This window comes from Lepidochelys olivacea, assembly GCF_965140295.1.
Source record: "Lepidochelys olivacea isolate rLepOli2 genome assembly, chromosome: 4".
NCBI lineage: Eukaryota > Metazoa > Chordata > Testudines > Cheloniidae > Lepidochelys > Lepidochelys olivacea.
In genome coordinates, this window is record NC_140414.1 from 73,470,366 (window position 1) to 73,489,862 (window position 19,497).

General features: G+C 41.7%; 1 protein-coding gene across 2 annotated transcripts in view; it reads left to right on the forward strand.

Annotated features, from left to right (window-relative positions):
* The window catches only part of KLHL2 (kelch like family member 2), a 112,031-nt gene extending 92,827 nt beyond the window's left edge, over nucleotides 1-19,204 (forward strand). The window contains exons 8-15 of one of the 2 annotated variants that reach the window (XM_084626294.1): nucleotides 175-324; nucleotides 3,205-3,322; nucleotides 3,937-4,134; nucleotides 4,896-4,997; nucleotides 5,933-6,061; nucleotides 16,875-17,015; nucleotides 17,227-17,370; nucleotides 18,144-19,204. In XM_084626294.1, the coding sequence (XP_084482420.1) occupies nucleotides 175-324; nucleotides 3,205-3,322; nucleotides 3,937-4,134; nucleotides 4,896-4,997; nucleotides 5,933-6,061; nucleotides 16,875-17,015; nucleotides 17,227-17,370; nucleotides 18,144-18,172 (1,011 nt within the window). In that variant the 3' untranslated portion in view covers nucleotides 18,173-19,204. The remainder of the gene's footprint in view (nucleotides 1-174; nucleotides 325-3,204; nucleotides 3,323-3,936; nucleotides 4,135-4,895; nucleotides 4,998-5,932; nucleotides 6,062-16,874; nucleotides 17,016-17,226; nucleotides 17,371-18,143) is intronic. The other variant, XM_084626295.1, reaches the window with a different exon arrangement.
* The last annotated feature ends 293 nt before the right edge of the window (nucleotides 19,205-19,497 follow it).

Sequence of the window (19,497 nt, forward strand, 5' to 3'; positions counted from 1 at the left end):
AGGAACTTGGCATATCAACATCATGGTGTTTCTAGCGTTTCACTGACTGGGGTATGATCTACTAATTCAGTGCTTTATTTTTTTGCCTGTAATGTTGGTTTATTTCAGTTCGAATTATGATTTGTGTTTCACTTTAAAATTCTGTGACCATGTCAAACTTTCATTAATGCACAGAGGGTTGAAGAGGAGACGCTGGTAAAGAACAGCAGTGCGTGTAAAGATTACCTCATTGAAGCTATGAAGTATCACTTACTGCCAACTGAGCAACGAGCATTGATGAAAAGTACTCGAACCAGACTGAGAACACCTGTAAGCCTTCCAAAGGTAAGATCTCTAACTTCTAACTAGCTGCCTTCTTCATATTCAGTTTTGTCTAAAGTCTGGGATGAAAGTGTAACGCTGGATAGGGCTTTAATTGGGGTTCTCCATTAGACAGTCTTCCTACTAGAATTGTTCACCATTGAGAAGGGTGCAACATGGTAAGAGCTTAGATCCTAAACTGACTGACAGAAACGTTTTATGGAGTATAAAACTCATAAATGTCTGTGTTTTGGCTCTTTAAGGAAAATATGTTATAGAACTGTACCATTTTGAGCCCACAGAAGTTATGGTGCTGCCGTAGCATCATAGGAACCAAAGTTATGGGTCTGCAGTGGGGACGGGGAATGTAAGCCTGGATAAAATTATGTGATCGTGTCTAATTCTGGAGTATTTTAAATAATCTAATTTGTTTTCAACTAACAATATTTGTTAAATACCTAAGCTCCTCTTCTCTTTCACCAAAATACAGAAGAAGTTTTATCACAGTACTGTTATTCCAACTCAGCAGTGGCAGAATAGGAGCTGGATGTCAATGCCATTCCTCTGACTTTTGCATATTCAGTGAAGCTTTACAACTAGCAAGAGCGCCAAATCAAAGGCTAGATTCTGCTCTCAGGTGCACATTCACAATCCTCACTGACTTCATCTAGATTCTAGGAGCTGGGCTCTCACACTTGAGGGCAGAATCAGCCCCCAAAAGTTCCCAGAGTATCTTTATCCTGAGCTTCCTGCAGCTTTCTTCAGTTTCAATTTTTTTGACTTTGAATTTAATTGAATGGCCTCTTTTTGTACTACAAGAAAAAGTAAATAGGCATGCCTAATTCACATTCTTTATCATTCATTATTTATTTAACATACCTCCACTATGTTGACTCTTATTTATGTCTTCTCCAAATTAAACAGTCCAAATGTTTTCAAATTCTCTTGATTATTGAAGTCTTGTCATGTGTAATAATTTTTGTCACCCATCTCTGGACTCCTTTAAACCTGCACAATGCACTTTACTAATTAGTTGCACTAGTAAAGTAGCAGAGTAATAAAAATATGTAAAACACCATGCTGAATGTCTGACATTAGAATCTTATCCTGAAAATCTTGAAAGACTTTGGGATGATTTTTTTAAACAGCATTACATTCTCTTCTTCTAAGTAGGTAACGCTGAGTGTTATGATAATCGATATTTACATGCTCTTTCTTCTTTTCAATATTATTTGTTTAAACAGATACAAATTTTGGACAGCAGAATTCTTAGTAAAATTATGCTATGAAGTAAAGTTTCTAAATATTTTGGTCAATCTTTTGTTTCAACATTAATATGAGTAATCCTGGTTATCAGTCCTGTGCTGCTCACGAGAGAGAAACCGACCAGAAATTTGAGTCTATGTAGACATTAGGAGCTATATTCAAAATAGGAGTTTTCCTTTATTTTAAATAAATACTTACCAGTAAACTGGTACTTAATTTCAGTAGAAATTTAAAACTATATAGAAATTTAAACCCCAAAATTATAAACAGTCTCTAATTTGAGGCTAGATTACAGGCATCATTTACTGCACTGTGTCTACTCTGACCATTATAACCACGTATTTATGATTGTCTTTATTACTACCGTGACCCCCTCACCTCCCATTTGCCTGTTTAGCACTGACCCACCATGTGCAGTGGACGGAGGGGAGATATTTATACTCCGTGCACTCTGGAAGGAGCTCTCCCATCAGTCACCAATCCACATCATTCACCCTCCCACCCCTGGAATCAGAGTCTAACCAGATTTTTATGATCTGCTGGTGGCATTGCACTAGTAACCTTTTTTCTTTTGGGATTGGTAAGGAATTTTGCCCTCACTGCCAGATTGGCCAACGCGGGGTGGATTTTTGTCACCTTCCCTGCAGCATGTCAGGGACCTGGAGGGGTGGTAGGTAAGGTGAGGTCAGGATGTTGCAACGTAGTAGATAGCAGTGTGGCAGGTGTCCTGTGCAGGATTTGTAACAGAGGGGCTCTGAACAGGGTTCAAAAAAGAACTAGATACATTCATGGAGGATAGATCCATCAATGGCTATTAGCCAGGATTGGCAGGGATGGTATCCCTAGCCTCCGTTTATCAGAAGCTGAGAATGGGCAACAGGGGATGGATCACTTGATGTACCTGTTCTGTTCATTCCCTCTGGGGCACCTGGCATTGCCACTGTTGGAAGACAGGATACTGGGCTAGATGGACATTTGGTCTGACCCACTGTGGCCGTTCTTATGTTCTTATTCACTGATAATCAGGAGTTGGAAGTGGATTTAGAGGAAGGCATCACCTAAGGAAACTGGGAAAAGGGAGATTGTGGCTCCTAATGCCTGGTATAGTGGGGAAACAACTCCACCTTTTTCCACCCCCCACCCTCTCTTAACCTTCATATGAGGGGAGCATGGCAAGGTCCCAGCAATAAGTTTGGAACCAGCTTGGAAAGCTGACGGCAGACGTCCAAAATAGGTGGAAACTATTAAGGAAAGAATGACGACCTGCACTGTATGATTTATTTCCAGATATATTAAGTGACTAAATTTGTGGCCTAATTAAACTACATCCGTTACATCAAATCTTTATTCCTGTGTGGCCAGGGCAATCTGAATCTTTCCCATACAGCATGTATAACAAGGCCAGAATTCCTTTCTGTCTTCTTGCCTCAAATACTGCCTTTGCTGGAAAGATCACAAATTCCATGTTTCAGAAGTCTTTTTATTTTTTCTTAACTTGTAAGATATTAGGCATATATTTGGCTGAAATATCTTTTGATTATGGGCTGTACATAGAAATGTTTTTCTTTAGCACTTTAAAGCCTTTCAAATATTCCCATATGTGCAAATAAGCAGTAAATATTGTTGATTCCCTTGCAGTTGATGATGGTGGTTGGAGGACAAGCACCAAAGGCCATCCGTAGCGTGGAATGCTATGACTTTAAAGAAGAGCGCTGGCATCAGGTGGCTGAATTGCCTTCCAGAAGATGTAGAGCAGGTATGTGATGTATAGCCTAACTGCTCTGTCTACAGCAATATTCAAAACCATGCTTATTCTTTCTTTACCACTTATTCTACATGCCCTGAGAAGTGCTGAGTAGAGATTTCAATGGGAGCTGCAAGTGCTCATCGCCTCTAAAATTCAGGCCACTTACTTAAATTACTTTTTAAATATGGATTTAAATGCCTAACTTTAGATCATCCAAGTTTGAAAATTTGGTCTTTGTCTCTTTGTGCTTTAGTTCCCAATCTGTAAAATAGAACTTGCAATGATACTGAGGATAAATCCATTAATGTGTATGAGATGTTCAGATACTTCAGTTTTATGTTTAAAGAATATGGAGAGAACCATTATGTAAAAATATTGTTGTTTAAAATGGCATTTAATGTAATACACCTGAGGAGCTGTAAGCAGAGATAAATCCAGCCTGCAGAACATTTTTGCATTAATGTCATGTAAAATTTAACGCTTAAACTGAATAAAGTGTCACTAAAAACCTGGTAATGTAATGCAATCTATATTATAAATTGTTACTTATTAAACACTGATGTGCTGAGAACAGTACAAAAGAAAGTCAGTGGTAAGGGAAAGTAAACTCTTGTTTTTTCAAGGCATGGTGTATATGGGTGGACTAGTTTTTGCTGTCGGTGGTTTCAACGGCTCTTTAAGAGTTCGCACAGTAGATTCCTATGATCCAGTGAAGGACCAATGGACCAGTGTTGCTAATATGCAAGATAGGAGAAGCACCTTGGGAGCTGCTGTATTAAATGGACTCTTGTATGCTGTAGGAGGATTTGATGGGAGTACAGGTATTTTATCTTTAAATACTACTGTGTTGGTTATTACAGTTTTAGCTACTATTGAAATAATCCTGTCAGATCTACTTATGCATCTTGATATTGTTCCTGGCATTTGAAATGAAAAAGACCAGGAAAGCCAAGTAGCCTTTGGGTAGTTGAACATTCCCTGGGAGGTGCTGGTCCTAGCACAAACTGTGTACTGAGTGGGAGCAATGATCCGTACTCCCACTTGCTAGAGTGCAGGTCCAAAGGACTAAACAGCATCTGAGCCACTGCAGAGCCAAATTCCTTCTCACTGTCCTATTACAGTCCTCTGACAACTCCCTCATGAAAGATATGAGCCTAGGAGCCCCCTTCCTGTGTGCGTGTAGAACAGATTTTCTGTGTGTTTTCTGTAATGCAAATATGCACACTTATTCCTAACTCTTAGTGGTGTCTGAAGTGTGTGTGTGTGTGCGTGTGCACACATGCGATGTGCACGTGTGTGTATGTACATGAACGTGTTGGTGAGCAGAAGGCTGTACCAAATAGCTCATCATTTAAAAAAAGAAAGGGAGAAATTTTTCTGACTCCCTACAAAGACTTTATTCACCATCCCTTATCCAAACATCACAGTATGTTGTGGGCTATCCAAATGATACTTCCCAGGCCACATGTATAGCCATTAATTGTTCTTAGAAAAAAATCTGACTGCAAATCTTAGCACGGAGAATTTCTAAAGACTGGATACTGTGAAGATGTCAATCACAGATTTTGTTCTGTTTTAACAGGTTTATCATCCGTAGAAGCTTATAATATGAAGACTAATGAATGGTTTCATGTAGCTCCCATGAACACAAGAAGGAGTAGTGTTGGTGTAGGTGTTGTTGGAGGTAAGTTTTTATGTCATCCGATAATGTTAGTTGTCTGTCTATGTCGCTGTCTGTACATTTGTAAGATTTTTTTTCTCAGTCAAATACTACATGTACAATAAATATATAGACTGGAAGGTTTTTGCAAAGCAGTCTAGTACTGATTGCAAACATCCAAATGTCCTTGTTATTAACTGAGAATAAGACAAGTACAGTTCTGAAAGTTTCTGCCTTTTCTCTCTGCTCGTGTTCAAAAATCAAGGTAGGGAATGGGACATTCTCAACTAAAAGGATAGATTAGTGGCACATTCAGTCAGTGACAAAGTAGAGGAAAACTTGATGTCTGCAAGTAGGGAAAAGGTTACCACAACTATTTATGCTATTTTCTGCCACATTGCGGAGCAGACTTTAAACTTTGTTTATATTTTTTCAAAACTCCTCTGTGAACATTGTTATTCAGCTCGTGTGGACAGTGCAAAACTGTTATAATTGCTTTTTAAAAGCCACCTGAGAATAGGAAATATTTTGGTCATTAGACTAGGAGATTAGTTTATTACCCCATCTTAAATGGCCTTTAAGAAACATGTAGATGATTATAGCCATCCACTATCACTGGCACAACTTTTAGTAGAAACTGCTTTGTTTATGGTTTATTTTATTTAAAACAAAATATATGTATTCTGCTATATTAGAATATGAATTAGAATATCATATCCGCTTAAAATAACAGGGACCAGAGACGAATACTTCAGGCTAATTGTGTTTATGTAGGACCTCCCCCATAACCACTCTAAATTGGACTGCGAAAAACAACAGTAGAAGGTGTCACTGAATTGATGTTCTGCCTGCTTTCCTATATATAGCACATCAGAGTCTACGTACCTGTGTGTGTGTTAAAATACTTAAATTAATCTGTGTATACTGTGGGGCGGGGGGCTTGGTGATTGCCTTTCTAGGTATTCTGTATGCTGTAGGTGGCTATGATGGGGCGTCACGTCAGTGCCTTAGTACGGTGGAATGCTATAATTCTAGTACAAATGAGTGGACCTATGTGGCAGAAATGAGCACTAGACGGAGTGGAGCAGGTGAGTGAACAAGAATTAACAAAATGAAAGCAAATTATTATATTGCAACCACAGAAACACGTTATTCCTTAAAATATAAAATACAGGCTGACCCTAATAGGACACTTCAGAATATTTACTTTTATTGTATGGTGGAGTTGACAAAAGCACTGCAGGTTACAAATGCAAAACTGTCCCATACAGTAGGGTTAAATGTTAAATATGCAGGGGTTTTCTACCCCCTTGTTTTGGTACTTTTTCGCATTTACCTACTAGACTTTTTAGGCTTCTTGGTATTATCATACAGAGTAATATACATGGAACGTCACATCCAGTGCTTTTACATTTCCAACTAAACTCCATTAAGCAGCTCATCAAATCACAGAAATCAGATAAGAGAGGCCTATGTCATCTAGGTCATCCCTTTCTTAGTGTAGGATTGCTTTCTCTAATAGGGATTTCAGTCTAACTTAAACTGTGCAAAGTGATTGGGCTTCCACCACCTCCTTTGGAAAACTTGTTCTGCAGTCTAAGTGATCTCGCTGTTAGGAAGTGTTCTCCTTATATTTGTCCTTAAGTTTCCATTCCTTAGTTTAATCCCATTACTTTTACTTATACAACCTTTGTTTCATCTTGAATAACCCCCTCATTACCTGTTGTTTATACCCTTCAAATATGTCTGGCTGTCATGTGCTGCCATCCCCTGTCATTTAGTCAGGCTGTACACATTTCTCTCTTTTAATCTTTCTTCAGAAGTAAATCTCTTGTATCCTTCTTTGAACTCCCTTCAGTTTTTTCTTTCTAGTATTGAAGTGCCCAGAATCTAAAACAATAATCTAAGTGTAATCTCGCCAAGACGTATGTGTGTGTTTTTGTTTTTTAAATATAACTCAAAATGCCAGAGTGACATCTACTTCTTGTTTGTTGAGATGATACTAATGCCATTTTGGGGCTGTTATATTGGGAACTCAAGCCAAGTTTGCTGATCATTGTCATCTCTCTCTTTTGGTATTCTAGGTTTTTCCAACTCATTGAATAGTAGTTTATTGCTCCAGATGTTTTCATGTGGTCTTTTCCAAATCAAATTTAATTTGAGTATTTTTCTGCCCATGTTTCTAGCCTCTTCAGGCCCCTTTATACTCTGGATGTCTTCCATAGTGTTTCTAGGCATATCCAATTTAGTATCCAGCAGGAGTTGCATTAATGTGCTTCTTTCTCCTTTTCCTTATGATCAAAAGAAACATTGCTGTAAATAAGACCTAATGGAACTTGGATTCCTAGGTGCACCCCAATAAATTTTCTACCACTTCTCCAATATTATACCTTGCCTTCTATAATTTATTCTATCTTTATTTATTGAACTCTATCAAGTTTCTAATCAATGTAGCAGTACTTAAATCCAATCCAAATGAATTATTTTTGAGTAGTAATTCATGACACTGTATTAAAACATTTACTAAAATCCAAATATTTCATCTACAGAGTTCCCTTCGGAGACCTATTTTGTAATTCTAGCTAAAAAAACCAAGAATTTGATTTGTTTATATCATAAAACTTGCTTAAAGTATTTGATTACATTTTTACCTAAAATTACAAAATTAGTGCATCAAGGAATATGTCATATGTGGATTTTTAGTAAAACATTTTAGTATCTCATAAAATACTGCTAATTAAACTACTTCTTCGAGTGATTGCTCATGTCGATTCCAAGTGTGGGTGCGCCATGTGCACAGTCATCGGAAGGTTTTTCCCCTAGCGGTACCCGTCGGATCAGCTGTGGAACCCCTGGAGTGGTACCCTCATGGCAGTGTATATGGGTCCCTGCCGACCCGCCGCCTCTTCAGTTCCTTCTTATCGCCAGTGACAGTCGTTGGAGCAGCTTTCTCTCTCTCTTGCATTGAGCAAGCAATTTCATAGTGGACTGTTATCCGTTTTTCAGTAAATAGCTTTAAAAGTTTTAGTTAGTATTAGTGTTAGTAGTTAGGTTTTAATTGGGGGTTTCCCCCCACACTACCCTTTGCTCCCGCTGGGGACTGGGGCTTGTCTTGGCCTTTGGGTTTCAAGCCATGAGGATCCTGCCTGAAGCCCATACAAAGTGGAGACCCCCATGACTACTGTCTGAAGTGTCTGGGAGAGGCACACCAGTCCAACAGGTGCAAGATCTGCAGGGGCTTCAAGCCCAGAACTATAAAGGAGTGGGACTTTTGGCTGAAGCTCCTCTTGATGGAGTTGGCCCTTCATCCCCAGAGAGCCCAGGCGACATCTGACCCCATGCTCGGTACTTCAGTGCACAGTGCACCGGCCTTGGTGTGGGAGGCTTCAGCACAGAGAAAAGGCTCGGTTAAGGAATCTCGGTGGCACCACCATTCCCCAGCACCGAAGACCGGCTCCAATGCCAGTGCAAGGCACCACTCCCATTGGTCGGTGCCGCACAAAAAGAAAAGAGCAGACAGGGCGCTTCCCCACTAAAATAGTGGAGCAAGCAGGCACCAGTGGGGTGAGTCCCATGTTGGGACACTCAGCCTCGGCCCCATCTATAATGGCACTGTCGACTTCAGCCTTGCAGGGAGGTCCGTCAAGTCTGGTCCTGGTGGACTCCCCACTGCAGGAGGACCTGGAGGAGGACATAGGCCTTCTGTCCACACCGGACACATGTTAAGCTGCCAGGGACTTGATCGCCATGACAGCACAGTCTTGATCACCCTCTCCATGGCACCATTCCCCAGCACTGCCTCAATCCGCACCACCGTGGTCACAGAGATTCAGCTATTCTTCGGAGTCAGAGGTGGACTCCTATGTCTCTAGGCTAGCTGGCACGGTCTGAGGCAGGACGAAGGGCAAACGGTGCCTGTGATGTCCTGGCCCCCACAGTGGCAGGGGCCAGCCCAGTGGCCCTTTTGAACACCATGGGCCTACCACCAAGCCCAGGGGTTGGGCTCCAGATCCCTGTCCGTGGCCTCGGAGGTTTGGATCCCTCCTTCAGCCACCTCGGCAACCCAGGAGTCTCCCCATGGGCAGGACACGGACGTCCAGGTTGGCGCTGGGCACCACCGTTATCCCCTGTGCTGCTCAAGGTGTCACCACTCAGGGCGACTCCCATGAGCCAGAGGGTCAAGACGACCCAGTGCCCCCGAGGGCGTCGTCCTCGTCCACCCCAGATGAGGTGGTGGTGGGTACCTCTACTATGCTGCCTTCCATAGACTCCAGGGTGCATCAGGACCTGCTGAAGAGCGTGGCCCAGAACCTAAATATGCAGGCAGAGGAGGTCTCTGAGGAGACAGATCTGATGGTAGACATTCTGATCCCTGAAGAACCTTTGAAGGAAGTGTTGCCCCATATCAAGACTATCCAAAACACCACTAAGGTGTTGTGGCACACACCTGCCTCTATCCTCCTGCATGGTCAAGGGTGTGGAATGCAAATTCTTTGTACCGTCCAAAGGGCACGAGCGGCTCTTTACCCACCCGCAGGTGGGTATGCTGGTGGTGGAGGCAGCTAACCACAAGGAGCAGCAGGGACAGCTGGGGTCTTCCCCCAAATCCAAGGACACTAAGAAGCTGGACCTCTTCAGTTGGAAAGTGTACTCCACTGTGGGGCTCCAGCTTCGCATAGCAAACCAGCAGGCAGTATTCAGCCGTTACTGCTACAACTCCTGGAATACCTTGGCCAAGTTCCAGGAATTGCTCCCCACGGACTCCCGCTCGGAGTCTGGCACAGTCTTGGAGGAACGCAAGGTGGTCGCAAGGATCTTGCCACAGGCCACCTTGGACTCGGCAGATTTGACTACATGCATGATGGCTACTGCCATAGCCATGAGGAGCAGCTCATGGCTTCAGGTCTCATGAATACTATGCCCACATGAGATCAGAATACTATCCAGGACCTACCCTTTCACTGCTCTGGGCTCTCTTCAGAGCAGACCGACTCTTGGCTTCTTGGATCGGGGACTTGCCCTTAAATCCCTGGGGCTACACAGGCTGGCCCCCGCAGCGGAAGCCAGTCAAACCTCAGCCCACCCGCACGCTTCTACTCTGCTCCTCCCAGACAAGATTATAATAGGAAGCGGGGCAGGAGTAGCAGGAGGCGCCTCTCTCAATCCTCCTTTGGCCACGGCCAAGCGGAGGTGAAACAGCCCTTGGCCTCAAAACCAAACTGTTGAAGATGCACGTGAGGATGGAGCTCCAGCCCAACTCCCGGATCCTTCCCCTCTCTTTGTGAATCATCTATCCCATTTCTACTGTGGTCTCAAATAACCTCAGACCGATGGGTCTTGAGCACGGTAGAATTGGGATATTCTATCCAATTTTGTTCCCTTCCCCCTTTGCATGCCTCCTCCCCCCCTCAACAGATTCATGAAGAGATTGAAGTTCCGCATGGTCTACCTGGCTTCCATCATTCCCTCTCTGGATCTGGGGAACTGGTACGCTGCCCTCGACTTGAAGGACACGTACTTTCACATGTCCATAATCCTGTCCCACAAACGACTCATGTGCATGACTTTCCTCAGGTGTGGCCTCATTCTTAACATGGCAAAGTCAACCATAACCCCTACTCAGAGGATAGAGTTCCTTGGGGCCCTTCTCAACTCCACCCTGGCCAGAGCATCTCTTCCGGGAGCTTGTTTCCTCACCATGAACGCCATCATAAGATATCAGCAGATTTCCCAACATGACTGTATGGAATTGCTTAAAGTTGCTTGGGCACATGGCAGCTTGCACGTCTGTGGTACAGCATGCCAGAATGCGGCTACGTCCCCTTCAGGCTTGGCTAGCTCTAGTTTACAGGCCGAACCAAAACCACCTAGACAGACTGGTCACTCTTACTACTCAGGTTCTTTAGTCCCTACGATGGTGCCTCGACCCGCAAACAGTGTGTGTGGGAATACCCTTCTCCAAACCTCAGCCGACGCTGTCACTAGTCACAGATGTGTCAGCAATGGGATGGGGAGCGCACCTAAGCGATCTCAGGTCTCAGAGTCAATGATCCCAGTCAGAACTTCCACTGCACATCAACGTCAAGGAGCTGCATGCGGTGCACCTCGTTTGCCAGACGTTTCAAACCCATCTACAGGGCAGATGTGTATCGGTACTGACAGTCAATATTCTATATAATGTTCTATATAAACAGACAGGGTGGTGTTCACCTCAGCAGGTCTTTTGACGGCCATGAGTGGTCTCTTTGCCCAGACATCACCATAAACATTTTCCAGAGGTGGGGACCTCCCCAGATAGACCTGTTTATGACATGGCACAACAGGAAGTGTCAGCGGTTCTGCTCCTTCCTGAATCATTGCCAGAGCTTGCTCGCAGACGCCTTTCTCCTGTCCTGGAAAGGGCACCTGCTGTATGCATCCCCGCCGTTCCCGCTCATCCACAAGGTCCGACGAGACAAGGCATTGTTAATATTGATAGCACCAGCATGGCCACATCAGCACTGGTTCACCACGCTGCTGGACCTGTCAGTGGATACGCCTATAACTCTGCCCCTGATTCCGGAGTTGATCACACAGGATCATAGCTGCCTCCTGCACCCCATCCTAGAGTGTCTCCACCTCACAGCATGGAAGATCCATGACTGATCCTGTTAGAACTCATGTGATCAGATTCCGTTAGGCAGGTGCTCCTTGGCAGCAGAAAACCTTCTACACATGCCACTTACCTAGCTAAGTGGAAGAGATTTTCAATTTGGTCTATTGCAGGCCTTGACTCCCTTCATCTTGGACTATTTACTTCATTTAAAGCAGCAGGGGCTGACAGTATCATCAATAAAAGTGCACCTGGCCGCGATTTCAGCTTTCCATCCCAGCTCAATGGACCGTTCAGTATTTGCTAACCCTATGGTTGGATGCTTCCTCAAGGGGCTAGACAGATTGTACCCTCAAGTAAGACAGCCGATTCCCCCATGGCATCTTAATCTGGTGCTCTCGAGATTGATGAGCGCTCCCTTTGAGCCCTGGCGACTTGCTGTCTCCTTTACCTCTCTTGGAAGGTGGCATTCCTCGGGGCTATGACTAGGAGGGTATCTGAGCTCAAGTCCCTGATGTACGAGCCCCCTTATACTGTGTTTTACAAGGATAAGGTGCAGTTGCAGCCTCACCCAGCTTTCCTCCCAAAGATGGTTTTGCAATTTCATATGAATCAGGACATTTTTCTGCCAGTGTTCTTCCCTAAGCTACGTGCCACTAACCGAGAACGTATGCTCCATTCCTTGGATGTCAGATGGGCGTTAGCCTTTTACGTCGAGCGGACGAAGCCATTTAGGAAATCAACCCAGGTCTTCGTAGCAGTTGTGGAGCCGATGGGAGGGTTACCGGTGTCATCCCAAAGGATCTCTTCTTGGATCATGGCTTGTATCAGGGTGTGCTATGACTTAGCAAAGATGCCGGCCCCAGCGTGGACAGCTCACTCCATGAGAGTGCAAGCTTCATCTGCAGCTTTCCTGGTGCAGATCCCTATTCAGGACATCTGCGGGCAGTGATATGGTCATCTGTTCACATCTTTACGTCACGCTACGCCATCACACAGCAGGCTAGAGACGATGCCTCATTTGGTAGAGCTGTGCTACAGTCTGCCACTCAGTGAGCTCCAATCCCTCCTCTGGGGGACTGCTTGGGAGTCACCTACTTGGAATTGACATGAGCAATCTCTCGAAGGAAAAAAAAAAAGTTACCTACCTTTTGTAACTGTTGTTCTTTGAGATGCGTTGCTCATGTCCATTCCAAGACCCACCCGCCTCCCCTCTGTCAGAGTATCTGGCAAGAAGGAACTGAAAAGGCGGCAGGTTGGCAGGGACCTCTATACCCTGCCATGAAGGCACCACTTCAGGGAGCTCCACAGTCGACCCAATGGGTACTGCTAGGGGAAAAACTTTCCGACGACTAGGCACGCAGCGCACACACACCTACTTGGAATGGACATGAGCTTGGAGATGAGAAGCAGATTAAAAACTGGCCAAAGGATTATAAAAAGGGCACTAATAAATATTAGTGATATCTAACACTGTACTAAAAATTATGAGGGAGTTCCTTCTCCTCTCCCTGACTGTTTTGTGGAAGCTCATTTATAGGGGCCTGATCTGGCAGACAAGCTTGGAGTTACCAGCTTGGGCCTTGCAGGTGAGTTAGGTAGAGAAACACCTCTCTTCCCATGGTTACAGCATCGCTCTGGGACTTGGGCATCCAGCTATCTAGAGTGGGCTGCAGTGTGCAGGAGCAGAGGCAGATACGTAGGCAACTAGGAAACTTTGTAGGCAAAAAATTAGGTGCTGAGCTAGTTTAGGCACCTGCACAGATCAGCAGCAGTTGAGTTGGGGTTTTGTGAATCTCAATGGGACCTGGTTCTAAGATTTAGACACCTAAAGTTGTAGTTAGGCACCAAAGTCCTTTTGTGAATCTAGCTCTAAAAATGTTCAGATTTTTTTTTCTCTTACATTCCATTATTTTACTCAGAACTGAAATTCTTAGCTGGTAATTGCCAGGACCACTTTTTTCTAAGTTTTGACTTTCAGCTGCCTGATCCCTTTAGAGCCACTACCTCTCAGCTGATCAGCATAGGGATGGAAGTCATATCTGCTCCTGGCTACAGCTGAGAGGAGTGCGCTGCACCACACAGGGATGAGGATCTTAAATCCCATGTCCTCCGGGCCTTTTGGGAGGGGTAAAGGGTAAGACAAGGACCAGGAAAATGGGTAGGAGAAGAAAACAAAATAACTGAAAATGCAAGAGGACGACAACAAGAAGATACAGATGGAAGGAGTAAGAAATGAGGTATGACTTGTAAATCCGGGTTGGTGGAGGCGTAATAAAGGATTGACCAAAGGGGAGTGGGAGACAGTATTAAAAAGTAATATGTTAAATGGTTGGGTTTTGAGAAGTAAATATAGTAAACAATAAGGCCAACGGCTACAGTAGGGTGGAGTTAGGGAAGAGAGATGGGACAAAATTGCAACGAAACCCAATCTTTTTATATATTTGGTTTGTCTATATGACTGCATCTCAAATTTGTGATAAAAATCTCATACTTCCTCAGGCCCTCTCATATTGAAAGCCTTTCAGAGTAACAGCCGTGTTAGTCTGTATTCGCAAAAAGAAAAGGAGTACTTGTGGCACCTTAGAGACTAACCAATTTATTTGAGCATGAGCTTTCGTGAGCTACAGCTCACTTCATCGGATGCATGCCGTGGAAACTGCAGCAGACTTTATTTATACACAGAGAATATGAAAAAATACCTCCTCCCACCCCACTGTCCTGCTGGTAATAGCTTATCTAAAGTGATCATCAGGTGGGCCATTTCCAGCACAAATCCAGGTTTTCTCACCCTCCACCCCCCCACACAAATTCACTCTCCTGCTGGTGATAGCCCATCCAAAGTGACAACAATTGAAAGCCGTACAACATATATGCTGTGTGATACTCTACACTAAAGTGAGATCACAGAGCAGGAGAAAGAAAAGTGATACAATGTTGCATTCTGATCATGTTATAGCCATAAACAATAGCAACCAAAATACCCATTAGCTGAACTGAATGATAGTCCATACTGAGTATCACTGATAAAGCAATGGATAACATAATTTTATAATGTTGGTATAGTGATGTTTTATGGTAGCTATTTTTTTAGACTTTTATTACTTCCTAATTATTCCAGTCTCCCTCCTTTTTGGTTTTCTTATTGAAGACAGATATGAAAATTTAAATATTAAGTATTTCAGCAGAGGTCATGTCCCTCTTTATGTATTAATGGCCTTACTTTATAATATATTTTCCCCAAAGTATATTGTTGAAAATCCTTGATAGTCACCTCACACTTTGGCTGGACAAACTGGAGAAATGTCTGAAGTAAATAGGATGAAATTCAGTAAGGACAAATGCAAAGTACTCCACTTAGGAAGGAACAATCATTTTCACACATACAAAATGGGAAATGACTGCCTAGGAAGGAGTACTGCAGAAAGGGATCTGGGGGTCATAGTGGACCACAAGCTAAATATGAGTCAACAGTATAACACTGTTGCAAAAAAAGCTAACATAATTCTGGGATGTATTAGCAGGAGGATTGTAAGCAAAACACAAGAAGTAATTCTTCTGCTCCACTCTGCTCAGATTAGGCTTCAACTGGAGTATTGTGTCCAGTTCTGGGAACCACATTTCAGGAAAGATGTGAACAAATTGGAGAAAGTCCAGAGAAGATCAACAAAATGATTAAATGTCTAGAAAACATGACTTATGAGGGAAGATTGAAAAAATTGGGTTTGTTTAGTCTGGAAAAGAGAAGACTGAGAGGGGACATGATAACAGTTTTCAAGCACATAAAAGGCTGTTACAAGGAGGAGGGAGAAAAATTATTGTTCTTAACCTCCGAGGATAGAAAAAGAAGCAATGGGTTTAAATTGCAGCAAGGGAGGTATAGGTTGGACATTAGGAAAAACTTCTTGTCGGGATGGTTAAGCACTAGAATAAATTGCCTGGGCAGGTTGTGGAATCTCCATCATTGGAGATTTTTAAGAGCAGGTTTCCATACACTTGTCAGGGATGGTCTAGATAATATTTAGTCCTGCCACGAGTGCAGGGGACTGGACTAGATGACTTCTCGAGGTCCCTTGCAGTCCTATGATTAACTTTTTCTAACCATATCTTTTCTCTGAGCGCCATAACTGATCCTGTGTATTCCTATTTGGTTCCCTCCCCCTTTTCATTTGCAATATAGGTTTTATTTTAAACTCTTAATCTTTTGTGAAGCCCTTTATGAAACCACATTTGGCCAACTCTTATAGCTTACACTTTTTTGTTGAGCAGTCAGTGCCATCATTGTCTCCTGGGATTCCTCAGCCAACTTCCATACTGGTGAATTTTAAAATTTCTGTTTGTCATACATTACTTACTAGTGTCTTAACTCCAAAAACTTTCCTTTCTGAAATCTTCTATGCTAATACTGTTTGTTCTATTATCCCATTTCTTATTATAGTGGTGAATAAGCAGCTGTTATCACTGGTTCCAGGTTTTCCTAGGATTCTCATATTTTCAGTTGGTTCATACTTATCAGTAAGAAGTAGATCCAGTCTGACTTCACCTGTTCCTTGAGTCGCTCCTTATAGATTGATAAAGTTGTTCTTAACATAAAGATAAATATACACTAAGATGTTTATTTGACACAGATCTGGGTTCTGTACCCCATGAGTATGGAATCCTTTGGGTTTTTGAGCACCTTTAGTGTTGGTTCAAGGAATGTTTAGTGTTATCCACCAGTTTGTAGCAGATGCCCACTGTAGTTTCCTGGTTGTTTGTTCATTCATTGTATGTTCATGCCCAGTGAAGTATTCCATAACTTCATTGTCAGCTTGTTTCAACATACTTTTGATAGATATGTAGTGCCTCTCTTGCACCTCTTCTTTTCTTTCTGCTGTGTAGATTGTACCCAGCTCGATTTAGATTCATTTATATGGCTCATCTTGCCTGGTTTCCATTATACCACTGGATCATAGCCCATAATTTAGTATAATTTCTAACTGGTGCTTACTTCCAGTACTCTGTATTTGCATAGATATTCAGTACATTTATTCTTTGCTTATTCCTAATCTTCTGTTGCAGAACAGCTCTAATCTTTGTATGCTATGATAAGCCCAGTCACACAAGGCCTCTAATCAATGTCTTGCCTTTACCAATTTGTAATCATTTCTTTAGTTTAACATGTTCTGACCCACATTTCTTTTGAGAGGGTTTCTAACTCTGATTGTGAAATAGGGTTTACATTTATAAATACACTCTGTACTGGCTTTCCCTGATACTCAGTCATAGCCATTCTTCTATTGATTTTGAGTGTTTTTGTATTTTTACAGGTGTTGGTGTGTTAAACAACTTATTGTATGCAGTAGGTGGTCATGATGGTCCTTTGGTTAGAAAAAGTGTTGAAGTATATGATCCTGCCACCAGTACATGGAGGCAGGTTGCAGATATGAACATGTGCAGAAGGAATGCAGGTATATACTGTAGTTTAGAAATATTGTTCTTTAAAATGCTATTAATGTGGCTGTGTATCTATTCTGTACATGCTTCTACCTCTCTTTAATATTTTCTGCTTCTTTACTAAAGCCTCAAAATGGAAGGCATGATTTCACTATGTAAGCAAGCAAATAGGTGTGCGCTTTCTGTAAACTTCTGTCTTATTGCAGCTATTTTCCTTTTTAATAGGGGTTTGTGCTGTATATGGCCTGTTATATGTAGTTGGAGGAGATGATGGTTCCTGTAACTTGTCAACAGTGGAATATTATAACCCAACAACTGATAAATGGACAGTTGTGTCCTCTTGTATGAGTACTGGAAGGAGCTATGCAGGTAATGGGTATATAGTTTTTTAAACTGCTCACAATTACTTTGAAAGTAGTACCTCAAGTGAGTTGTGTGACAAAACATCCGAAGAGTAAAATGTCCCAGGTAAAAATCTATTGCACGGAAAGACCTGTTTTTTAAAGTATATTTTGTACAGTGCCTGGTCCTGGTCCAGAATTAGGGCTCCTAATTATCATAATTTCTATCACCACACTATCATAATATAAATAAAAATATTATTTCTTAAATTCATTTAAAAGCAAAATATTGTACTAAAATTGTATGAAAAATCTGGTTGTTTTGGATAGCACACTTTATTTTCTTCTCGGTATTCACTAAGAAGTACAATTTTTGTTAAAGCGGCTGGAAACTTACTTTAGGATCTGACTTTGGGGGGAGCAGGACATTCTTTAAATGAGCCTGATCGTTAGATGTGCTGGGAATCCACCCACTGAAAATCAGATCCCTTTGAGGATCTTGGCTCACATTTTTGGGAAAACAGAAAATGGGTAATATAAACAAGTGCATGATAGAGATGTTATGCTACTGATAATCAAACTGAATTAATGGTGAAAGGTTAATCTTTGTGTTGAGTAACACGGGTTGAACATTTTTGGATATTTGCCTTAAATTAATGCACATATAGATATATATTTTTAATGGGTATAAATCATTGTATGAAATCTTGTATTTCTTGTAATACTTTTGGAAGTTGTCTTTTTTGAAAAAACGCGATCAAATAACTTACACTTTAATCTTGTGATTCTCTTATTCTATAGGTGTTACAGTTATTGACAAACCATTATGAACAGCGAAAAGATTTTCAACTTAATTATGTGCTAAGGGCCGGCTTCAACAAGTGTTTTTGAAGTGACTGAGAATCAAAGCACTTCTCTACTTGTAGCTGCACATTGAGTCACAGTGGAAGGTGTGACGGTCTGCAATTACGTATGACAGATAATGAAGATTACTCTAGGTAGAAGCAACGTGTAGGATTATTCTGCATTGAGCAGCAGCTGACTGAATTTTTATAAATGCTAGTGGACCACAGTTTTTATTTGCAAGGCCTTCGAACAAAAAATCACTTTCAAAAGGACCAATTCATGTCAGTTGTGACTGACAAATGGATTATTCAGTGAAGAATGGTAAAGTGATGTGTATTCTGGTGAAAGTAAATTTTTGTCTTATTTTTTCCCAGAGACTGTAGATCCATGAACTGTAAGTCTTCAGGATGGGTATTGAATCCCACTTCAGTAGTACAAGCTGGCATGGGAATAAACATGTTTTGTTTTTAATAACAGTTTTCATTACATGAATATAGTGTGTGTGTGTGAGAGTATAGGTTGCTTTCCATGAACACTCTTCAGAACTTGATTATATTATTTATAATTGGCAAAGTACTTTGAACTATGTCAGTACTTTATGTTGTAAAACAGGGTTGTATTTTTTTTATAACAATGCTTAACACTACTAAATGCCATTTAAAGAGAATGGAGAAGACACAGCATTTCTTGAATGGTATAATGCCAAAATCTTTTATGAAAAAGTTTAGTTGCCTGTACTTATTTAAGATTTTTCTTTGTTTAATCTTGGTCATGTTTAGGTGAATTCCTTTATTACCTTTTTATGAAAAGGTGGTTATTTGGCATGAACATAACTGCAAGTTTATAATGAATGTATGGAATTCAACTGAGCTTGCATGGTATTAAGAACTATCTATGTGTAACTTAGCTGCTATTAACAAATATGAAAAAACTTACTCTATGTGCCCATGTTTGTGGAGCAACTATCGTTTTTATTCATGGATGACCTTTTAAATATGACCAAAACTATTGTACGCTTTGAGCTATTTTCTTTAAATAATAAAAGTTTGTATATTTGTTTCATAATGCTAAGGAGTTGGTTAAAACTTGTTTTGAGAAACACAAGCTTCACAACAAATACATTTGAGATCAACAAACAGTCAAAAGTTGTTTGGAAAAACTTGTTTTAACCTAAATACAAGAATAAAATGTAAGTGATTTGAAGAGGGGACTGCCAGGCTGTAACAGTGCCTTTGTGGGTTACAACAGGGAATACCAAATTCAGGACAAACTGCTGAGAAATAGGGCAGACAAACCCCAAAACTGGTGG